Below are 22,556 nucleotides of genomic sequence, written 5' to 3' on the forward strand. Positions count from 1 at the left end.
TAAAATATAGGAGATATAATGTTTTTTTATGGATTGATCGAGAAAAAAAGGTGGCTTTGCGTTTTTTTTTTTTTTTAGATACTATATTATTCATGTACCTTATTCAGTTTTGTATGGGTAACTGCTCTTACATTTCCCAGGGGCTTAACAAACTATTCATCATCATTTCAGCGCACACCCACTATAGCCTCGCCGGCTGCTGATTGGTTGTTGCTGATGGGGCGAGATGCCAATGTGTCTGAACCACGCCATGGAAAGATCATTTCATCCTCGAGAGTAAGTGAACCGCATGGTTACGCCTTAAATGTGGGCTTTCTGGTCCACCTTAATTACCTGGATTCTATGTCTGTACGCAGATCTCAAAACTAGATACGTGGGGGCTGTATGCTGCGCATCACACGGAAATGGTTATGGCCAAGCTGATAGCTACTTCTCTAAAACTAATATTATTGTTACGAGCGCGAGAGACCAGACTGCAGTGCCAGGTTCGGAGCTGGCTGGCAGCCCCGCACGGCCACTGACGTCACGCGCCGTCCACTGACGTCAGCCATGCCACGCGCGCCTGGCCGGATCACAAGGGTCATCGCTACCCCCCCCCCCCCCTTTTCCCATTCTGCTCCCCGCGCATCTTCCTTCCTCGACGCTGTTATCTAATGCTGAGCGGCCTTGAGAATTCCGCGGACCGCCGCACGGAGTGGCGTGAATGGGCGCCGCCTTTCTGGACGTTTCTGGCGTCGGGTCAACCCGGGTCACAGCCGCTCTCGTTGGTTCGACAAGGGCACCGCAGGTACTTAAGCAGCGACGCAGGTCTCCGTGAGAGGGCCGCGAGAGTTCCGAGCGAGTCTCAGGCGAGTTCCGGGAGTTCGAAGAGTTCCGCGAGTGAAGGGAAGTGCGACATCGGCGAAGAGGGTGAGAGACCCCCTCGAGAGTGGCGCGACGCGGAGTGACTGGATCGAGAGAGTGCGACTGAGTGGCGCTGAGACTGTGTGTGGACAGGCGCGGGGTGAGGGGCGAACCACTGTCGAGCCTGGCTCCAGTGAGGAGTGCGAACTGCGAACTTGACAAACATTGAGCGACTTGCGAATAAACAATTTTTAATGTAATTGATTGGTGATAAGACATTTATAAGTACAATTCTTAATGTAAATATAAATAATTATAAAAACTGTAATAAAACCTAATTGGGCTATCCCTTACGAACCCAGTTCTTCCCACATAAGTATTAACATTATTTTTAATTTGGCAAATTAATTTTAATCATAGTTACAATTGATACATATAGTAGTTTTTTTGTTACGAAAAATTAAGACACAAGAAAATTAAGTTACCCATTAAATATGTATCTGCGAAAAATTGAAATTTTGTTCTTTGATTCTTTTGAAACGTAACAATTTTATTTTTTAAATGTTTCCTTGGGACGGAAAAGAGGGAACGAAAAACCTGTATGAAATTAAAGTAAGTTTACACCGTATATTTAATTTAAATGTCAGGCTCGCACGATGCAGGGTTTGCTATCAGATGGTCGGAGGAAACGTGGTCAGACTACAGGATGAAGTCTGCGGTGATATGAATATTTAATACCTCTTGTTCGTGTTCACTCGCGGGCCAGAGACGCGGGGGGGGGGGGGGGATGAGAGAGACTCGTGTGAGTGACGCGTCTGCGGCGAGCGGCTCTGCTCGTCAGCCCCGCCGAGCTGTCCGTCCTGCCCCCTCCACCCCCTTGCCGAGGGACCCCCTCCCCTTGCCGCGAGGGCCTGCTGTTGGCTCGCTGTCCTCCGCCAGCACTCGCTCGCTCGCCGGGCGAGTAGGCGAGCAGGCGGGGGAGAGTGACAGTCTCCAGGAGCGAGCGACGAGACGACCTCCTCCTGTCCACGCGACCCCGAGGCTCCGATACGAGCAGCCTGAGATGCACATCAAGCTCTGTCCCTGCCCGAACACGCCCGAACATTCACCTTCGGCCAACCTCGGGATTTGTTTTATTTTTGCGCAGGGAAAAATGAATTAAAATATTAAAAGTGATCGGTTAGGTTAGCTACATTAAAACACTATGGACTGTTAGTTAGGTTAGCATAGCTACATTAAACTAAACAGAGAAATATAAATATATATGTAAATAAACCCGAGGTTGGTCGAAGGTGTATATTCCTGGGCGTGTTCGGGCAGGGACAGAACTTGATGTACATCTCAGGCTCTCCCTCTGATACCAGCACCCCTGACCGCGCTCTGGAACAACGACTCTGCAGTGAGGTTCCTGTACAGCCTGTCATCGGGGCGTTGCGGGAAGTGTAACGACCAGGATGGAAGTGCAACTGCGTTTGTTTCGCTCGCACTTCCGTGGCCACGTCGAGCTGTGACAAGTGCTTGTAGCTGCGGATAAGTCAATTCCACGTTCACACTCGCACACAACGGGAAGCCTTCATCTCACAGACGAGAGAGCCACACCCGAAGTTCCCCCAAGTTCGTGCTCGATTCCCCCCCCCCCCCCCCGGTTCTATCTCATTGTATAAACCCGGTGTGACATTAAATTTTGCGTTCGATTAGGATAGGTTAGCTACATTATAAATACTTTAAAACATTGTGGATGGTTGGTTATATTAGGTAAGTATAGCTGCATTAAAAATACTGTAAAATCATTTTATGGTTGCTTAGCAAATAACTTTTTTAATATGTAGCTATCCAGGGCTAGGAAACCGTTTACATGATTTCACAGTATCTTTGATGTAGCTATCCTAACCAAATCAACCGTCCACAATGTTTTAAAGTATTTATAATGTAGCTAACCTAACCTTTTACAATGAACAAAAAAAAACCGAAGATGTACGATCGGGCGTTTGGTTCTCTCGTCTGTGAAAAGAAGGCTTCCCCACACGCTGCACTAGCATCAACACTGAAGTCCATCGAGAACCGGGATCTATGAACCGTGTTCCGGCTGATCAAGTTTCTGGCGGGAACACAGAGGGCAGCAGCGGCGCTCATAACGCTCGAAACAACCTCGCAGTCGTGAGATTCTATTTTAGAAAATATCTCGACACCTGATTGGAGTACCGCTGCAACGCGGACTCTTCGATGTTCGTGTATGTGACTCGTTGTAACCTGTTTGACAGTGCTCACGAGTAGTACCGATGGTCTCAGCTTCCCTGCACGTGTTACTTTGCGACTGTCATGCGGGGAGTGGGCACCACTTGCACTGCGCACTGACGAGACATGTGGCACGGCACACACTTCACACTAGTAATACAAAACGGTCAAAAATAACATTTTCTTTGCAGTTTTTTTAAGTTGAATTTTTATTTTTATTTTACACAACCTAAAATTGTTTACGTTCAATGGTCTCGGTGCGATATTGTGAAAGTCTGTTGTGCATCAAAACAATGACTGATTCCTAACCATTCGTCACTAATCAAATGATGAGTTGAATTCAATCTCTAAAGCTTCGTCCAAGGAAACCACAAGAAACATTTCGCAAGTAGAAAGTTACGAAAGAAGCGCTTCAGTTCCAGTGAGGTTCAACTGTCCCCGGTACAGCACGGCAGTCCTGCCAACTGTCCCCGGTACAACACGGCAGTCCTGCCAACTGTCCCCGGTACAACACGGCAGTCCTGCCAACTGTCCCCGGTACAACACGGCAGTCCTGCCAACTGTCCCCGGTACAACACGGCAGTCCTGCCAACTGTCCCCGGTACAGCACGGCAGTCCTGCCAACTGTCCCCGGTACAACACGGCAGTCCTGCCAACTGTCCCCGGTACAACACGGCAGTCCTGCCAACTGTCCCCGGTACAGCACGGCAGTCCTGCCAACTGTCCCCGGTACAACACGGCAGTCCTGCCAACTGTCCCCGGTACAACACGGCAGTCCTGCCAACTGTCCCCGGTACAACACGGCAGTCCTGCCAACTGTCCCCGGTACAACACGGCAGTCCTGCCAACTGTCCCCGGTACAACACGGCAGTCCTGCCAACTGTCCCCGGTACAACACGGCAGTCCTGCCAACTGTCCCCGGTACAACACGGCAGTCCTGCCAACTGTCCCCGGTACAGCCCGGCAGTCCTGCCAACTGTCCCCGGTACAACACGGCAGTCCTGCCAACTGTCCCCGGTACAACACGGCAGTCCTGCCAACTGTCCCCGGTACAACACGGCAGTCCTGCCAACTGTCCCCGGTACAACACGGCAGTCCTGCCAACTGTCCCCGGTACAACACGGCAGTCCTGCCAACTGTCCCCGGTACAGCCCGGCAGTCCTGCCAACTGGTTGTTTTCCACGAGGGCTGGTAGTGAGGACTAATGTTCAATATGAAAAAAAAAATAATAACAACTGAAAGCAAAGGGCAGTGTATCGGTTTTTTTCCTTTGCGAATTCGTCGAAGTCATGGAAACAAAAAACTCGATGAAAAGGAGGGGGGGGGGGGAGGAGTTATTAGCGCGATTATTGGAACGGTACAGCGGAGCGTTACTCTGCTCGGCGTGAGAGAGAGGGAGAGGGAGAGGGAGAGAGAGAGAGAGGAAGATAACGAAGTGTGTCTCCGCGAGAAGCGAGAGCGGCCCGCGTCCAGGCGACAGCAGCTCCCCTGGCGGCCGGAGCAGACAACCTCGTGGCGTCACGTGATGCGCGGGTCACGCCCCCAGACACGTGGCCTACACTACACTGCTAGCTCAACAACAACACAAGGTGTTACTCGAGTTCTTTGTCTATTTAGAAAACACGGTAAGCATTTATTCTAATTATTTGCTACAAATGTATTTCTTGTTGGATGCCACTAGTTTCGCAAAGAATATAAGTATTTTATTAAATAAATTTGTTTTATTTAATTGGATTTATTAAGCAAACAAGCTAAAATAATCACACCTAATTATAGCTATGAATAATTTCATATAATTATATACAAACTAAAATAAAAGTAATTCAAAATTTCGTTAGCTCAATTCAGGTAAACAACTGAATATAGTTTCCAACCCTTACCGCCACTCTAATAGCTGCGGTCCGTCGTCAGCGCACTCAGCACTCGCTCAGCCAGTATTCTATAACCACTCACTCACTCACTCACTCACTCACTCGGTCGCTGACACAGCTATGCTCCATATAAGCATACTCTCTCTCTCGCTCTCTGTGACACTTCCTCTCAAGTACACTAGTTGGATGACTTTGTCTTCGTCCCCACCTCAGATGCCGCCACCTTGGATTCTGCCAATTTGTATTATTTCACCACGTGTGCACAGTATTTCATCGCTATGCACTGCAAGATGGCGACTCACCTGTCCGCGGAGATGGCGACTCACCTGTCCACGGAGATGGCGACCAGCGTGAAGGCGCTGGCGGCCACAGTGGCGTACGACACGAAGTTGTTGACGGTGCAGTAGGCGGCGCCGAACTGCCAGTCCGAGCTGATCATGAACACGAAGTTGAAGGCGCAGTTGAGCAGCGACATGAGCAGGTCGGCTGCGCTCAGGTTCACCAGGAAGTAGTTGGTGACGGTGCGCATGCGCCGGTGCGCTGCAACACACAGTCCCCGCCCTCGAGCTGGTGACCGCTACCACTACCACTACACGAACCCCCCATTAGTGGGCCTCCTCCTGTCTCTCTGGAAGGTTCCACAGGCTCCGAGAGCACCGCCATGCAGTGGCGTAGCTAGGACGCCACTGTTCTGGTGGCTTCGAGTGTTGACTCTGAGGGCGGGAACTGGGAGGCCGACCTGCGCGGTGAGATGCCGTGCAAACATCGCTCCTAGGTGAACCAGGCTCAGTTTGTCAGCTCGTCGGAATCACCGCGTGAGCGAGCTGACTCTCTGCGCATTCTTCCCGCCTTGAGAAACAAGCGCGAGATTTCACCTGACTGCATCATTGCGCATTTTATGATGCACTCAGTTTAACAGTTTATTCCGTATGAAAAAGCATAAAACAAATAAAAATCGCATATTAAACTTGAGATTAAATTTACATTTTCATTATTGTGGAAGTGTGGTTTGCGTGTGGACAGACATTTAGATTGTTGCCATTTGGGAAATTATGTTCACGGTTTCACTTCAGGAACATCGAAAAACCCACACATTTACACTTTACACTATACTAGGATGATGCTTACAAGTACATCCAATATATTTAATACTAGCTACTCGAATATATTTAGACTAATTAATTTTGATGTGAAACTTATTTTGGGTGCAATGGGGGTAAAATTTTAAGGCAAATTTATTTCCAGTACCTTATTATTAGTGACAGTAAAATATTGTGTATGTTATACAACGATATTATTTTGATGTTGCAAATAATGTCTGGATTACAGATGTATATTTTTAATGAATATAAAAAAAAATTTTTTTTCGTGTTCATGCATTCGATGCGATCTATTTGTTAATGGCAGAATTTTCCAAGCGCGACAAGAAATATCCTTCGGTTAGTGGACTTGCTGAATGGACTACCCAGTCATCTGTGCAGTAGGCAGATGTGTGTTCACTGGCTAGCTTCCCTCTGCCGCTTGTGTTTGAATTGTCACGGGGAAATGCTGTGAGAACGAGTTTGTAACAATTTTCCCCATTTATTTACGAGTGCGAATTACTGTATCTCAAAGAAAAATTTCCCAGTAATGTATTATTAGGGACCGGAAAAATTCGCGGATTCAGTGACCTCTAGGATAGCCTCCATTATCCTCTGCACTTCTCAAGTAAACACGCATGTTCATTGGGTACTAAATTGTGTGGCGTCTCCACTGGGTAGCTTGTGATTCGACACTTCTTTGGTCGATAGTCTCTCATTGGCCCAGAGATCTCCAGTTAAACTGCGAGCCAATAGCAGAACCAGCAGAATTGTACACATGTTTGAATTTCAGCCTATCATGAAATAAATCCGCGAATTTTTCCGGTCTCTATGTATTATACTGAATTCCACACAATAATTAAGGAATGTGTGCAAATTTAAGCAGTGCAGTTAACAATAATATCTTGGAAAATACAAATATATGCAAACATAACCTATCAAGTCGACTGATAATGTACTCGTATCTAGACATAAACGCAAATTTTGTTTCGTAAATACAAGTAAATTCCGTGCTTTTCGAGCCGCGTGGTGTGGTCAGAGTGCCAGGGGCTGTGTGGAATGTGTTTCGAACTGACAGGCGTGTGTCACCTTATCGATCACGTGTGACATTTCAAAGGCATGCCGACGAAGCTCGTAACGGATTGCTATCGGCCAATGAACGAGCGCGTGCGCCTGCTACTTCGTGAAATGAAGGATTGGTTTCGTGTGTGTGTTTGGGGGAGGAGATCAGTAACCATACGCACCTGAAACGCTCACACCTGCGAAGGGTTCACCGCGAATCTCTCGGAAGCGAACGGGTTTAATTAAACTACAGAACATCACATCCCAGCTGGTCCCGGCGATTAACAACAAAGTGTTGGTGGACCGCGGCAATTGGAACAGCAAACAACTGCAATACGTCGCGGGTCACGGTATTGTTTGTGTTGTTTCGGGCGGTTATTTTTTCCGAAGGATTAGCGCGATTGTATTTAATTCCCATGACTCTCTTTGTTCACAACATTGCGGTGAAGTGGGCACGATGGTGGATTGTTCAGACCACTCTCCCCCATCAAGTCGACCTGGGTTCTACGCCCAGGTTGTCAGCAGGCGGGTAGACGCGATGTACCGTTGCCGTGAGTGGTGGGTTTTCTCCGGGTGCTCCACTCCCCTCCGCCCCCACCCCCGGCCCAAGCTTGGTCTATAAATCCCTCGCTGCCAACGAGATGTTAAACCCTACTTACGTGGAATTTGTGCGAGTTCATTAACTTTCAATATCGTGTGTTGACAAAAATATACCTTTATAATGTCCATAAAATTCATTCTTAATCAAAGAATTTTTTTGCTCTCTTGCAATAGTATTTTTACGTCACCGCGAAATTTGTGGAAAAATGAATACACGCAGATAATTTTGCTGTATGTTCAATTATTTTTTCAATCAGTATTAGCTATAAGGTTTTTTGCGTATATCTCAAATTGTTAAACCAGTTTAGTTAAGCAAGTAGGAGTTCATAAGAAAGTAATGATGTGATTGAGGTAATTTTTGTTACCATATAGTATTTTACAAATAAAAAAATTGTGAACAGTATTTTATGTTAAAAAAATAATTCATCCCGGAAAACCAAAACATTTAGTTCCTTTAAATTCGAAAAACTGGAAGAACGTCAAGCCCAAAAGTCCTTAAAAATATGAATAAGTGTGTGTGATTGTGTGCGTGTGTGCGTGCATGAATGCGAGTCACCATGAATCTCTTTCAGCGAGTTATTTATCTCCCCTGCATCAAGATCCAACCGCAACTCTCGAAGTAATTATTAGTATTTGCTCTCTGTGATTCAATTTCATTCGAATCTTTTTTTTTTTCATTTCATGTGGGAAGTGGCACCTATATTCATTACAACGTATCAGTTACAGTTTACACAGGGGGAAAAAAACTTTTTGGGGGTCAAACGAAAATATGTCAAACATTTGTAAAACCAATTCAGAGAGTAGGACAGATTAATAGATATTGCTACGAGTGGGGTGAACGGGTTCGTAAGAATAGCCCAATTAAATTATATATTCCGTTTTATTTACTACTAATATTTGCATCACTAATTAAATCAGCACACTTAATGTATGTTCACAAATCACTAAGTATCTGTCCAGTCCAAAATTTCGGCCTGACATTACATCAAAACAGTTTTTTATGGTTTTATTTTAACTGAATTTGTTTAAAGTTTATAACAGCCCAGGATAAATATTTAAAAGATCAAATCTGGCGGACGGCTAGTACTGCAAGGCGCTGGTTCACATGGGTTTGCCATGCGCGATGTATAGGCAACCTGCGAGGCTCGCATGCTTTCTTGGCGACTGGCTTACTTCAAGAGCTTAACTGGGTCACTGGAACTTTCACAAGTTTTGAATCACCAGCACCAAAACACACCCAAGTATGCCTCAAATCTTAAACAAGGGTGACTTATAACTACAGAATTATAGCTTACATTTATGAAACCAGGTAATCGCATATGCATTTCTTCATCTATGCTCTATGGTATACGTAGTTCCTGGTGAATAAGACACACGAAGTCTAGCTTTAACTTAGCCCTCAAGAGAAGCTTACATGCGGGAAGGTTGGTCGAGCTAGCACAGGCTGAACACACAGCACACTGCTGCCTCCTAGTGAAGAAACAGTTTACTACTCCAGCACTGATCACAAAAAATTACATGTCTGATACACAGAAATGACGATTCTCCGCAAAAATGTTGTGTTTGTTGTAGTTCGTGAGTTTTGTACTTCGTCAAATAAAATTCAACAAGGGCGTGTTTCTTTTTGAAAGAGAAAAAGCTTTCTCGGAGCCTTACATGGTCCAGTTCTATCATTTTAAATTAATTTTAATTTTTGCAAATATAAGTTACGCATATCTGCGTGTTATTGATATTTTTACTATTTATCATATGCGTGATATCCATATTTCTTTGTTTTTAATTTTTGGGGTTTCCTACCTTTCTTTTTTTGACGTGATAACGTCTTATGAATCGTTGAACGCCGGCTGCACGCACGAAAAAGCATTACTCATTGTCACGTTCCGCCTGAGACGAGCGTGCAAGAACCAGCCAACCACCGTGCGAGAAAATCTTCTATAAAATCCAACAGGTTAAGGCGGGCCTTTTTTAAAGCAGCAATTAAAAAAATTTGATTTATTTGTCCAATTTCGTCATTTCAAGTTAACAATTTATTGACATTGATTTTATTTCAGTTTATTTTTAAAACTAATTGTTCGTGATTATATTTAAGCAAATTATTTAAATTAAATTTGCAAAAACTGTAAATAATATTTGAAAATTAAAAATTTTGTAATTTGTCATCAATGTTTTCTTATGACGTTATCATGTAAAATTATCGTCCGTACAGACAACCCTTCCTTTTTTTAACAATAGCTCGCTTTCTTTTCCCCTGTGAAGGCATGTACTCGTCCATAAAGAGTTACACGGGTGTTCATTTTTTCAAAGGTATTTTAATTTTACCTCAATAAAGTTTCAACAAGCTGTTTAAATGTTTCGTGTACGTGTACAGAGAAGCAAGGGAAGGAAGAGAGAAAGGGAGTAGGGTAATTATGAACTTGTTTAGTCTTTTGTGTAAGGTTGCTTCCAATTTGCAGTAAGTGTTAGCTTTTTTTGAAACATTTTTTTTTTAGAACTGACATCCCAGTCTTCTCGTAAGCCCTCTATTTAAAAGTGTTCTCAGGAAATTGCCATGTTAAATATTTCAAGTTCTGAAACACGCTAAGCATTCAGGTTTGCCATTATGTCGTTTCTTTTATTATTGCGAAGTACATGAATTTTTTTTCATTAAACTCATATATATTTTTTTGATAAATGTTGCAGATCCCCCCCCCCCCCAAATAAATAACTTTTTCATATTTATGAACTGCACCTAGTATTAGTTAACCGTTAAGTGTTACACAGATGTTTGTTAAATCGTGCGATTATTACGTTCTATTATAAAAAATGTTAATCCAAATGTATTTAATATAAATCATATCTGGGGTTATTTTATTTAAAACAGTTCAAGAACCAGTCAAGTGTTATCCCCCTGGTATTGCTATAGAACTGTCTGCAGGCTGAGAAATAGTTTTATTTACGTTTCAAACACAGCCAATATCAGCGGGTACCTACTCTGTAATGCCTATACGCATTAGGACGGGGTGGAACGCCATAGCATGGCAATGATTTCGAACGGGTATTTGTAACACAACATCAATTTTTAAACAACAATAAAGTTTTAATAAAACTTAACAAAAATTAATAACAAGGTGATCATTACGTAACAAGAGTTTAACACACACAGCAAAGGTGAAAGAGCCATTATCAAGGCTACAAAAGGTTAGATTTTACGCTGGCGCATCGTGGTACAAAACATGCGCGGTCCAATTAAGGGGCCTCGAAAGAGGGCGTCACAAGGTAGACGCATTGAAACTGCCAAATTACAAGATTGCCAAAATACAGGGAAAACCCACTGCCTTATGCGCATTACGTGCGTTACAAAAATAAGTTACATTATCTTAAAATGAAAATTTACGATACGTTTTACGTACGTCGACGACTCAGGGGAGAACAGTTACAAGCCAATGAAGTTAAATTAAATCAAGTTACATGAAACCAAAAGAAATTTTTCAGGTGGCGATCGAAAAGGAATTTAGACAAAACACACAAAATTCAATAACGTTTACATTATGGCAACGGCCACCGCCTTACTCCAACTTATGTACATTTTCTTTCCCCCGAGATCGCGCACGTCGTACAAGGTTAAAGTCTAACTGACTGACTACATGCTGGCTAACAATTACTCGAGCTCTCACAAGAGACTAAACGAGATCAGACAACAAGAAGAACAAGGAGAACAAGACCGAATAAATTGAAAATGTCTGCTTTTATAACATATGTGCCGCGCCGAACGGAGGAGGAGAGGGGAGAAGCTAGCAGGCAGACACTAGGAGGGGGAAGGAAGGAGGAGAGGGGAGAAGCTAGCAGGCAGACACTAGGAGGGGGAAGGAAGGAGGAGAGGGGAGAAGCTAGCAGGCAGACACTAGGAGGGGGAAGGAAGGAGGAGAGGGGAGAAGCTAGCAGGCAGACACTAGGAGGGGGAAGGAAGGAGGAGAGGGGAGAAGCTAGCAGGCAGACACTAGGAGGGGGAAGGAAGGAGGAGAGGGGAGAAGCTAGCAGGCAGACACGAGGAGGGGGAAGGAAGGAGGAGAGGGGAGAAGCTAGCAGGCAGACACGAGGAGGGGGAAGGAAGGAGGAGAGGGGAGAAGCTAGCAGGCAGACACGAGGAGGGGGAAGGAAGGAGGGGACGACGAGCCGCCGCCCGCGCAGACGCGCGGTGCTTGAAAGAAGCGGCGATCCTAACGCTTCAACTCAAATAGCCCGCTTTGTACACAGGTAGTGTTTAAAATCGGCATGACTGAGTTAACTAGATGTTTTGTGAATTCACACATGGCAGTGTAAGTTGCGATTGTCTCGTGGGTACAGAAACACTACGGAGAGTTCCCGGTATTAGAGCTATGCGGTCGTTGGCCAATATAACGGCCAAAAATAAGTGACATGGCGGAAACATCTGATACATTGTAGAGGTTATGAAACTTCTTATCTCTTCCTTGAGAACCTTGAGCATTCAATTTTTTTTTCAGATAAATGTGTTAATCTGTTGCGTACCACCTTTAACGATTGTTTACGTGAGCTAATCGGCTAAAGTACGACAATGTCGGAGCCATACGCAGTATGTGTGTTACGTCATCTTGAAGGGACAGTTCCAGCCAGTCGGAGCGCAGACAGACTTGAGTACGGCAACATAGGTCACGCCATTTTCTACCCGCGTCGCTAGCCGCGCTGGCGCTCCGGAGAAAGTGTGGATGTATGAATGTGCTGAATTGTATCCCACAATGACACGGCAAAAATTAAACAGGTAAGGTACCATTTCTGATTTCACAAAATGTTTTAGTTTTAATGCAAATATGAACTGGAAAGGTATCCCTACGGAAAGGTTAGGTTAGGTAAGGTTAGGTAAGGTTAGGTTAAAGGGGATAACTTTCACTATTTTAAAGCAGAAAAAAATATATGCATCTTAAGAAATCGGAAATAGTACATAGCCAGTTTATTTTCTGCTGTGTCATTGTACAGAAAATCCTGAAAGGTTCTTAGGGGATACTTTTCCAGTACATATTTGCATTAAACCCGAAACATTTTGAGAAACGGAAAGGGTACGTCTCCAGTTTCTACCCGGCTACACTACCGCCACCAAAAGTATGAAAGGTGCCCTTTCCAAGGGGATACAATTCTATCGCCCCAATGAAAGAGCCGATGACTAACATCCCGTCTACTCCGGGATCATCAGTGAAGCTGTGCAGACGGAGCTACTGCGGTATGGTGCTCTGGCCGGGGAACGAAACCCCGCCTGTTCACAGCAACGTCCGCCATGTTCCACACTTGCGAGGAACCCGGAAGTGAACGTCTTGGCACGCGGGGAGTGATCCGGCCGCTGTCACTTCTCAACTTACACTTCTCTAGGAGCGTTCTGGAAGGATGGTGAGAGAGAATTGTTATGATGCGCGCGCAATATACAACAGATATTGACAAGATGAATAAAAAAAGGGTACATAAAAATATAAATTATACATTTGCTTTTAAAACACATAGTTTAGTGTGAGATATTGAATACTGGTCCATATAATTGAAAATATTTATTGTGAATATTAGTTTGAAAAACGGGTTTTCACTAACTTCTTAATGTGTATTTTCAAGTGTATTGATATAAGTGAGGTTATGTTCCTGTATGTATAATTTATTTGCATTATGAATTATTACATTAATATGTAATAAATAATTAAAATTAATAAATTTTAACAAACATTCAGCATATTTATTGATTTTCATTATTAAAATTATTTATCTCGATTATTTTACTAAATTAAATAATTAGTTTTAAACACATGTTTATTTTAATATTAATACTGCTTATTTAATAAAAAAAAATTGATTAATTTATACTTTATCAATAGTATTTATATCACTCAAGTCCTTTTATTAAATTATTTATATTATTTATTTGCATGCAAAATTAGTTTATTGTACTACGCCAAGTAAGTAGGCTATATCTTCTAACGTGCGTACATAAGTACAGGAACCCATTTTTATTACATTTTAATTTCTTATTTTTTTGTTAACTTGTACTTTTTTGTGTGTTTTTAGTTGGCGTGGCGTGCTACACGATCACAGTTATAAATGTCACTCTTAGTAGTATTTAAAAAAAACGGGTGAATAAAAAAATTATACGTATAAGTGTTTATGTAATTGTAATTTATAAATCAATATTATTGCAATGACCAAGCCGATGAAACTATAAAAACAATTCTTTAACTCAGCGCTACTCACTACTACAGTAGTTGTAGTGCTGTCTGTGTGCGAGCGTGTTGTTAATTCAAGCCCTCCCAAGAATTTACATTTCTTTCTCCAGTTGGAGTTTACTTTCTCTTTATTTACAACCAGTTTTCTTTGATACGCCTTCCTAAAAATTTCGCAGAGTTATTTTTCTTCCATCTACGAAGCTGAGCGTTTATTTCCTGTTGAACTCTCTTTCTCTTTCTCTCTCTCTCTCTCTCTCTCTCTCTCTCTCTCTCTGTTCCCGCGGGTTCTCCAATGCGAGATGTGGAGGATGAGCCAAGCCTCAATTTAAAGTTACTCGCGTGCAACCGTGAAAAAGAAGAAAAAAATTAATTTAAGTGACTTTTATAATCTTCAGGCATCTTCCTTGCGCTACAATGGAGTATTTCAAAAGTCATATTGGTTATTTTATTTCATATAAACCGTTTTTAAACTTATTCCAGGGAAATAAACATTGAAAATTAATTTTTTCTTGTGTATTTTTTTGCACCAGATATATTTTTCACGTCAACTGCTATTCGCAAAATAATTCAAATATGCACATTCAAATATTTTGCCTGACTACAATTAATAAAATGCTTTTGTCTCATTCTTTCCTTAACTTAAAATAATCTGGATCACACAACACAAAATGGGAAAGAATTTTGTGAATAATACCGTTGGATATGTATAGCAAATTCACGGTTAGTTTATTTTTAATGTACAATTTACATAATTTATTGTGTCAGTACCGAATGTCTTAGGCCTGCTCAATTTATATAATCCAAAATTAAATAGTAACAAGCATATCTGAAGATTTATGTTTCGTGATTGTACATACTTTGTATTATAAACCTTGAATAAATTCTAAAATAATATATGTATCCTGAAATTATTAATGATTTAAAGGAATTACACAAAATTAAAGTAAATATTTTTGAAACTGGTTACTTTCTGTAATGTATGTGAGCGGCATTCCGCTAGATGACAGGCGTTATGCCCAGTGCAGTGCTCGACAAGGGGGTGGGTAGTAGGCATGAAGTCAATAACGTAATGCAAGGCCCGCCTGCTAGCGACCATCTCTGGATTGGCAGACGTTGCACGGTGTGTAATGTGTACAAGGGATGTTTGCCCCTTAACAATAATTTTGTCAGGAAATTTTAACCAGTGTGCTTCGATGATATTGTCGCGTTCCAGAATTTTTTTCGGTGTACCCAACTGTAAATTTGTTGTGTTTGTTGGTGCGGGCAGGTTCAGGGGTGCAGAGCGGCGCAACTAGGGGTAACCCGGGGGGGAGGGGTGGCTGTGCCTCGTGCTGACGACCCAGGGGGCTCTGCCCTCTGGGGCCCGCTCAGCTAGCTGTGCCCTGAGTGCGAGCCTCTGGAGGGAGACCAAGGGCTGCGAGTGGGTCAATGCCCGGGCTGGTAACGAGTCGGTTAGAAAATGAAAAAAAAAAAAAAGGGGGTTGTCTGTAAAGTCGGTTTACGGACGATAATTTCACGTGATAACGTCATAACAAAACATTGATAAAAATTGCATTTTTTTTTTAAATTTTCAAATATTATTTACAGTTTTTTTGCAAATTTAATTTAAATTTTTTGTTTACATATAATCACGAACAATTAGTTTAAAAAACCCGCCTTAACCTGTTTTATATTATAGAAGATTTTCTCGCACGGTGGTTGGCCGGTTCTTGCACGCCTCGGCTCAGGCGGAACGTGACAATGAGTGATGCTTTTTCGTGCGTGCAGTCAGCGTTCATCGATTTATAAGACGTGATCACGTGAAAAAAAATTTAACAATGGTGTGTGAAAAACAAACTTAATCACGGGAAATGAATCCAAATAAATAAATAAATTTTTAAAACTTGACAAGATTGCAAAAAATTTAAAATATTTGCAAAAATTTCTTGCAAGCAAAAAAATTACAATATTTTAAAAAAATGTTAGTCTTGTCCCAGTGCGTGAACATACTAGTCACATAATATATATATTTTTTAAGTAAAGACCTTACGCTAGCATTTCAGGTATATTTTTCCCACTCTGTTAGCGCACTTAAAAAGATTGAACTGAAGGAGACACATGTGTGTGCGCTGGGTGGGACGGGGGGAGGGGGAACCTAGCTTAGAAGTCGACGGGAATTAAGCCGGATGGAGGAAAAAAAAGAATTTCTCCATATTTATATTCCGTGCAAGTTTCCAGCAGAAAACAGTGTATCCACTTTTTTTTTTTCAGCTATTGTATTATTTAGTTCATTTCTTTCATCGTGTGGGATGAATTTGTTTTTGAAAAAAAAGAAGGGGGTGGGAGAATTAAAGCCCAGCCGGTATATCCGAGCTGCTCGCCGGATAATCTACTTCGCCGCGTCTACTTCTACCCACGTCTCGGTCTACGGGATCCGGGCGAGCCGTTTTCCAGTTTAAGCACAGCTGACTCCCGGCCAGTTCATTCTCTACCTAGATTAAAATAAAGAGAGGGAAATAATGTTGTTGTGTGTGGCCAGCAACTAAGCTCCGCTACGCCAGTGATAGCACATAAACCCCCCTCCCCCCTCTTCAGTGACAGATCTGTCGGTCGGGTGGAAGCCGCCATTCATTCATTCACTCACTCACTTACTCATTCATTCGTTCATTCTCTCGGTCAACGTCACTGTGTAATTGGATTGTTTATTCGTTCCTGTGATTTTTAATCGATCCATTTCCCTTCTCTGCCCCTCCTCCAGGTTGAAGTGTCAAATGGGGGACCGCGCAAACATCAGTCCTCGGCGAACCAGGCTCAGTTTTGTCAGCTCGTCAGCATCGCCTCGCGAGCAAACTAACTCGCTGCGCATTCTCCCCGCCTTGAGAAACAAGCGTGAGATTGCATCTTTAGCATTTTATGATGCAGTCAGTTTAACAGTTTATTCCCTGTGAAATAGCATAAAACAAAACAAAAAATTCGCATATTACACTTGAGATTGAATTTACATTTTCAGTTAAATTAGATATGCACTCCAATTATTTTAAATTTCAAACAAAAATTAGGTTGCTTATGTAGGAAAACGGTAGAATTTTACAGCTTCCAAAATTTAATTCTAAAATCTCATTTAGAAATATTCTCAAACCATCCTGATGTTTCTACAAATGTTCGCGCGGATCTGAAGCATGCATGAGCTAGTTAATGTCAAATGTCTTTCCTCGCAGATACATAAACATCAAAATCCCAGCCTCCAAACAATTCATATATTTAGAAACATGAACACTTCCCCAGAAATGAATTTGTTTAAACATATGCTTAAAGGATTGACCAATAATAAACCTTTCTTCCTTATTATTGGGTATATACATTAAAAAGGAAGACAAATAAAGTGGGAGGACAATTTATTTTTCAATCGCATTCAAAAGGCGGAGCACAGTTTGATAAAATTTGCGTGTGGATGATATAAATTTACTGGCTATTTCAATCGTTTTTTTTTATTTCTGGAAAATTAATATATTTTACAAATATATTTTTTACACTAGTCATGAAACGATAAAGTATCCGGTCAATCAAATCTTTGCACCAAGAACGCACTAATGAAAATGAAATATTGGCAGTAGACAATATTTTTGCAAACTAATGCTACAAGTTAACTACAGTTTGATAGTGATGAGTCGTATTATCCATTATCCATTATCCATTACTGGCTACGTCGTATTATCCATTATCCATTATCCATTACTGGCTACGCCACGGTGAGGACAGCCGTGAGGCAGGATGATCCCGCTGTGGTTCCCATTGCCTTCCGCGGGATGAAGGGGAAAGGAACCACAAGCACACCCAGTCCTGGACCCAGGGAACTGCCCTCCCGGCCGGGATCAGAACCCGGGACCCTCGGCCACTCTGGAAGGAATAGAGCGGCGAGGCCCTCGGCCGCCGTGTCGGGAGACCCGGCTCGTGAGGGTACGAGCTAGGCTCGTGAGTATACGAGCTAGGCTCGTGAGGATACGAGCTAGGCTCGTGAGGATACGAGCTAGGCTCGTGAGGATACGAGCTAGGCTCGTGAGGATACGAGCTAGGCTCGTGAAGGTACGAGCTCGGCTCGTGGAGGGTACGAGCTCGGCTCCGGAGCGCGAAGGCCTAATCGCCCACGAGCCACACTCTGCTCTTATCGGCAGCTGTTCCCGCTGTTCTCGCCGGCCCTCCACTCGGTTGTTGCGCACGAACATCCAATAACGGGCCGGAGATATCGCCAGCCAATCGCTCAGCTTCGAGACGAAGGAAAATACCAGAAGCAGTGGAAAATAAAAAGGTTCCGGGAATTGCTGTCGATACGAGCACACGAGATTTTGAGTTCAATGTTCGGTTAAGGCTCCTGTGCACCCTCCTCACGACTTCCTTCGCGGGCCTAGGACCTCGGCAGGCGACAGACCACAAGACCAGGGCTTCGCGCACATCTCCATTCTTGCGTTGCAGTTTCTAACAGCTCCGTGTATGTGGGACATATATGTGATACCTGTAAACTAACTAACTATTGTCTAGGAGGCTTGTTCCTGAAATCAAACATTTTTCTCGATTCAAAAAGTTCAATATTTTCAAGATTCGTTTTTCACTCGTATTTCCGTGTTATTACATTTATTTTTGACGTGATAACGTCTTATAAATCTATGACCGCCGGCTGTACGCACGAAAAATTGTCACGTTCCGCCTGAGCCAAGTGTGCAAGAACCGGCCAACCACCGTGCGTGAAAATCTTCTATAATATCAAACAGGTAAAGGCGGGCTTTTTAACTAATTGTTCGTAATTATATTTAAACAAATTATTTAAATTAAATTTTCAATAACTGTAAATAATATTTGAAAATTAATAAATATGGAATTTTTCATCGATGATCTTATGGCGTTATCACTTAAAATTATCTTCCGCAAACCAACTTTACTGACAACCCCCCTTTTTTTATTATGTTTCACTGTACAAGCATTGCAAATTGTTTTTCGTTGAAATGTTTGAGCCACGCATGTGCAACACCCTGCCTGGCTCGTAGCATTAAGGCGACTGACTACAAGCCTGGGTGCCGGGGAGTGTCTGACCTCTCAGCAGGGAAGGACTGGGGTCAGTGAACCTCCCACCCCTCCAGCGCTTACCCCGGGGGGGGGGGCGGGTGTGCGGGTTCCCGTGACACCTCACAAGGACCACTAACGAGCCCTACCATCCCGCCTCCTGCCTCCCACCCCTGGGCAGCGAGGGTGCGGCACACCCTTAACGGCCAGGCCTCGCCGGCCGTGAAAATAAATAAAAAAACAAAAAATGTTTTTTCAGTTCTTCCAACGGCATTGCGATATACGATATATTTTACTGTCTGCAACTGAAATTAACTGTTGTTAGGTTAGGTTTATGTTATTTAATTTCACGTAAAATCATTTAAATTAATGTAAAATAGTTTGAACGGTGGTTAAGGTATTTATGTGAGTCATTCAAGGAAATGTTAGTGATAATAATGATATATATGGAAAATTAATTACTCCAGTATATTACCAACTTATCCTGAATGCGCCTTAAAGAGATGTGCTACTCATTTGTCTTTATTTGCACGCCATATTCTTTTATCTGCACGCCAGTTGACACCATACTGTAATAGAAGTGCCAGCGATAGTCGTTTTTGTGACGCCGTGTGTTGCTCGATATGGCAAAGAACTATGAAACTGTTATTACATTTTGTAATCGCCGACATATTGAACTGGATTATTTCTTTTCGGCGATTATAAGAGTAAGACTATAAATTTCAAAATGTAACGTTATCAAACTGCTTTGAGACCCGTTTAAAGTAAAGGGTAGTAACATTGAGTGGGTTTGACAAAATAATGTCTGCCTTTCGTGCTATTTCACATACACAGGTGGCCTTAAGACTCAATGACGCAAAGTTCTAAGAAATAAATTTTTATTTTCTTTGAAACTTAAAGCTGTGAACATAATCTGAATAAATATTTAAATAATAATACACTTTAGGTGATAAATATTAATAAAACAGCTCAACCGTAATTGAATATCCCATCGTTTCCAAGTAATTTGATAACAAACGATACCCTATCCCCTACTGAACATCTCGGCAATGAAAGACGTGCCGCTCCGCCTGGAGGCCTGGTGGTATGCACACCCGCACAGCAGGCGTGTCGGGCGGCTTGCTAACTGTCAGCTTGCAGGAGCAGGTCGGCTATCGTCTCCCGAGTCACAGTAGGAACACAGGACCTGAATAGAAATGAGAAATGAGAGTGACGCAATAGCTCCAGATGGCCAAGCGTTTAGGCAATAAAATTTTTGTCGCGGATAAGTAAATAAATAAGTATTTTATGTCCGTGAAACGTCCGAGCAATGTCTGGCACAGCGGCAAGAGATCGAATCCGTACTGGGAGGGTTGCTGGTTCGAGTTACCGTCCGGAAACTTATTGTTTTTTTCTCCGTCTTCTTTTCAATTTTTAACGGTACTTATGCCATATGCTTAGAAGTAAAAAATAGAATATTAAAAGATGATGCTCTTAATGAAATACATGAAGAATATATATTTCAGAAATTTTTATTTGATAGAATACAAGGTTTTAAGATATATTTTAACAATGTCCATTGCATTATAAACTTTGTTTCTTATGGCCTATATCTGGCAACAGAGAACATGCACACAAGGACAGTGCTATTGGCAGAAATACATGCATTGGGAAAAGAGTGTGAAAGACCATTGCAAAGCACACTCCAAACTGAGGATGCGACACGCTATATGGGGTTCACAGGGAATAGGTTCGTCTAGCGCGAGTCAGATTGCAGTAGTAATAGTATCCCAGCAATGCAATGTATTGAAACGCTAAAACTTACTTGTAGGACAGCGTGATGGTAAAATACACAGTGGAAGATCAATGCCGAATTAGCGATTGTGCCGGATCATGGAACGTCAATATGTTTTAAACGGGCACACAAAATGTGAAAAAAAATAATTGAAATGTAACTCGCTACATGACAGTGACGATAAGCCCCGAGCGAACTGGCGGCCACAGGACGCGAGTGGCCGCACGATGTGCCGAACCACGGGATGCCGGACTGTGCCGCGAGGCTGTGGGGAGCTCCTGCAGGAGGATTACTTATTTACTGGGCGGGCCCGCTGCAGAGCAGGGCTGCCAACACCTCGCCCGGGCGACAAACTTCCCTCCCACGTCTCGGACTTGCCTTGACGGCGGCCTCAATATTTCACGACCCGGGCGAGGATGGCCGAAGACGCGCGGCCGTCGAAGCGGAAACTTTCTTCGGTATGAAGACTTGGAGAGCGACTCGCACACCCGCCCGCCAACTCACTCTGGCCGGCGGCGTGACAGCGACAAGCGCTTGTTTGAGAAGTAAAACTTGATGTAAGCTTTTGGACATACGCCATTGCTACGCACATGTATGTCTGTAGAAGAAAACTACAAAAAACACAAAAGACAAAAACACAAATTAAGCAAACATTTTCTGTTGTCAACAGGATATGAACACCACATAATATTCCATAACAGGAATGTGGTCAAAAAACAAAGAAAAACAAAGAAAAATGGACTAACAGAACTAAAAAACCCCCACAAATGATGACAGCACAAAAATATTGAACCCATAAAATTCAGTACAACAGTTGAAACGAGACAAAACACGACAAAACGAAAATACGAAACAAACACATGAGTTTTCTAAAACAGAAACAAACGACGTTTCGAGAACTTCTATCTGCTCTCAACCTCAGGCAGAGACGCACATGTTTTTTGACCATATTCCTGTTATGGAATATTATGTGGTGTTCATATCCTGTTGACAACAGCAATTTTTTGCTTAATTTGTGTTTTTGTCTGTTGTGTTTTTTTAGTTTTCGTCTACAGACATACATGTGCTTAGCAATGGCGTATGTCCAAAAGCTTACATCAAGTCATGCTCTCCCATTGCACAAATCTTTCAAAGATAATATTGAGAAGTAAAGTGGTTCGCCTTTCGCCCTGAACATGCCCACCCAACTCAAATGACCACCTGGAACATTTCAGTCATCTTATATGCAGTCCATGCTTTTACCAGAAGACCTGAGAGTAACACCACCTGTGTTGGCTGGCAGCTGAATAGAATACTTGGATTGTTACAAGAGCGTTTATTGCGTTCTTTGAATTATGCTCGCAATGAGTAAATTTGATCTTAAATCATTTCTTGGACATTCGCCAATGCTGGTCACCTTGTTTGTCATAGAAAAAAGTCATAAACACTCGGAGAACAAGGCATCAGCAGACATCAGCAAGTTAGACTTGTTCTCATTGTGCTTGTGTGTTTGTCTTTGTGGTCAATTCCTGAGGATTTATATTACAACAGTGTGTATATATGTCAATCTGAAATGTAATATTTAAGTTTTATCACTGACAAATAATATTTTTTGGAACAGTTGAAAATAATTATATTTATGTGACCAGAACAAAGTATTTGGAATGAAGTAAACAGCTGTTTGAAATTTATTTCGTAAATTTTCCAAAAATGTTTCCCCTTTTACTACACTAAGTGTGTATTATACCACGATAAGTCACATATTCACTTGTTGAATATCGTCTATCTGTATATGTGCAGAAAATTAGTCTAAATGCAAGGAATTTTCAAATCAATTATTGCAGCTTAGCGGAACAAAAACATCTATGTTTCGCTGTAATATTTT

General features: G+C 42.4%; 1 protein-coding gene across 1 annotated transcript in view; it reads right to left on the reverse strand.

The window, feature by feature from the left end:
- Nucleotides 1–22,556, reverse strand: part of LOC134543218 (tachykinin-like peptides receptor 86C) — an 84,466-nt gene that overhangs the window by 31,840 nt on the left and 30,070 nt on the right. Inside the window, exon 2 of the mRNA XM_063388120.1 lies at nucleotides 5,276–5,489. Within this exon, the coding sequence (XP_063244190.1) occupies nucleotides 5,276–5,489 (214 nt within the window). The remainder of the gene's footprint in view (nucleotides 1–5,275; nucleotides 5,490–22,556) is intronic.

The sequence above is a fragment of the Bacillus rossius genome, assembly GCF_032445375.1.
Source record: "Bacillus rossius redtenbacheri isolate Brsri chromosome 9 unlocalized genomic scaffold, Brsri_v3 Brsri_v3_scf9_2, whole genome shotgun sequence".
NCBI classification, from domain to species: Eukaryota; Metazoa; Arthropoda; class Insecta; order Phasmatodea; family Bacillidae; genus Bacillus; species Bacillus rossius.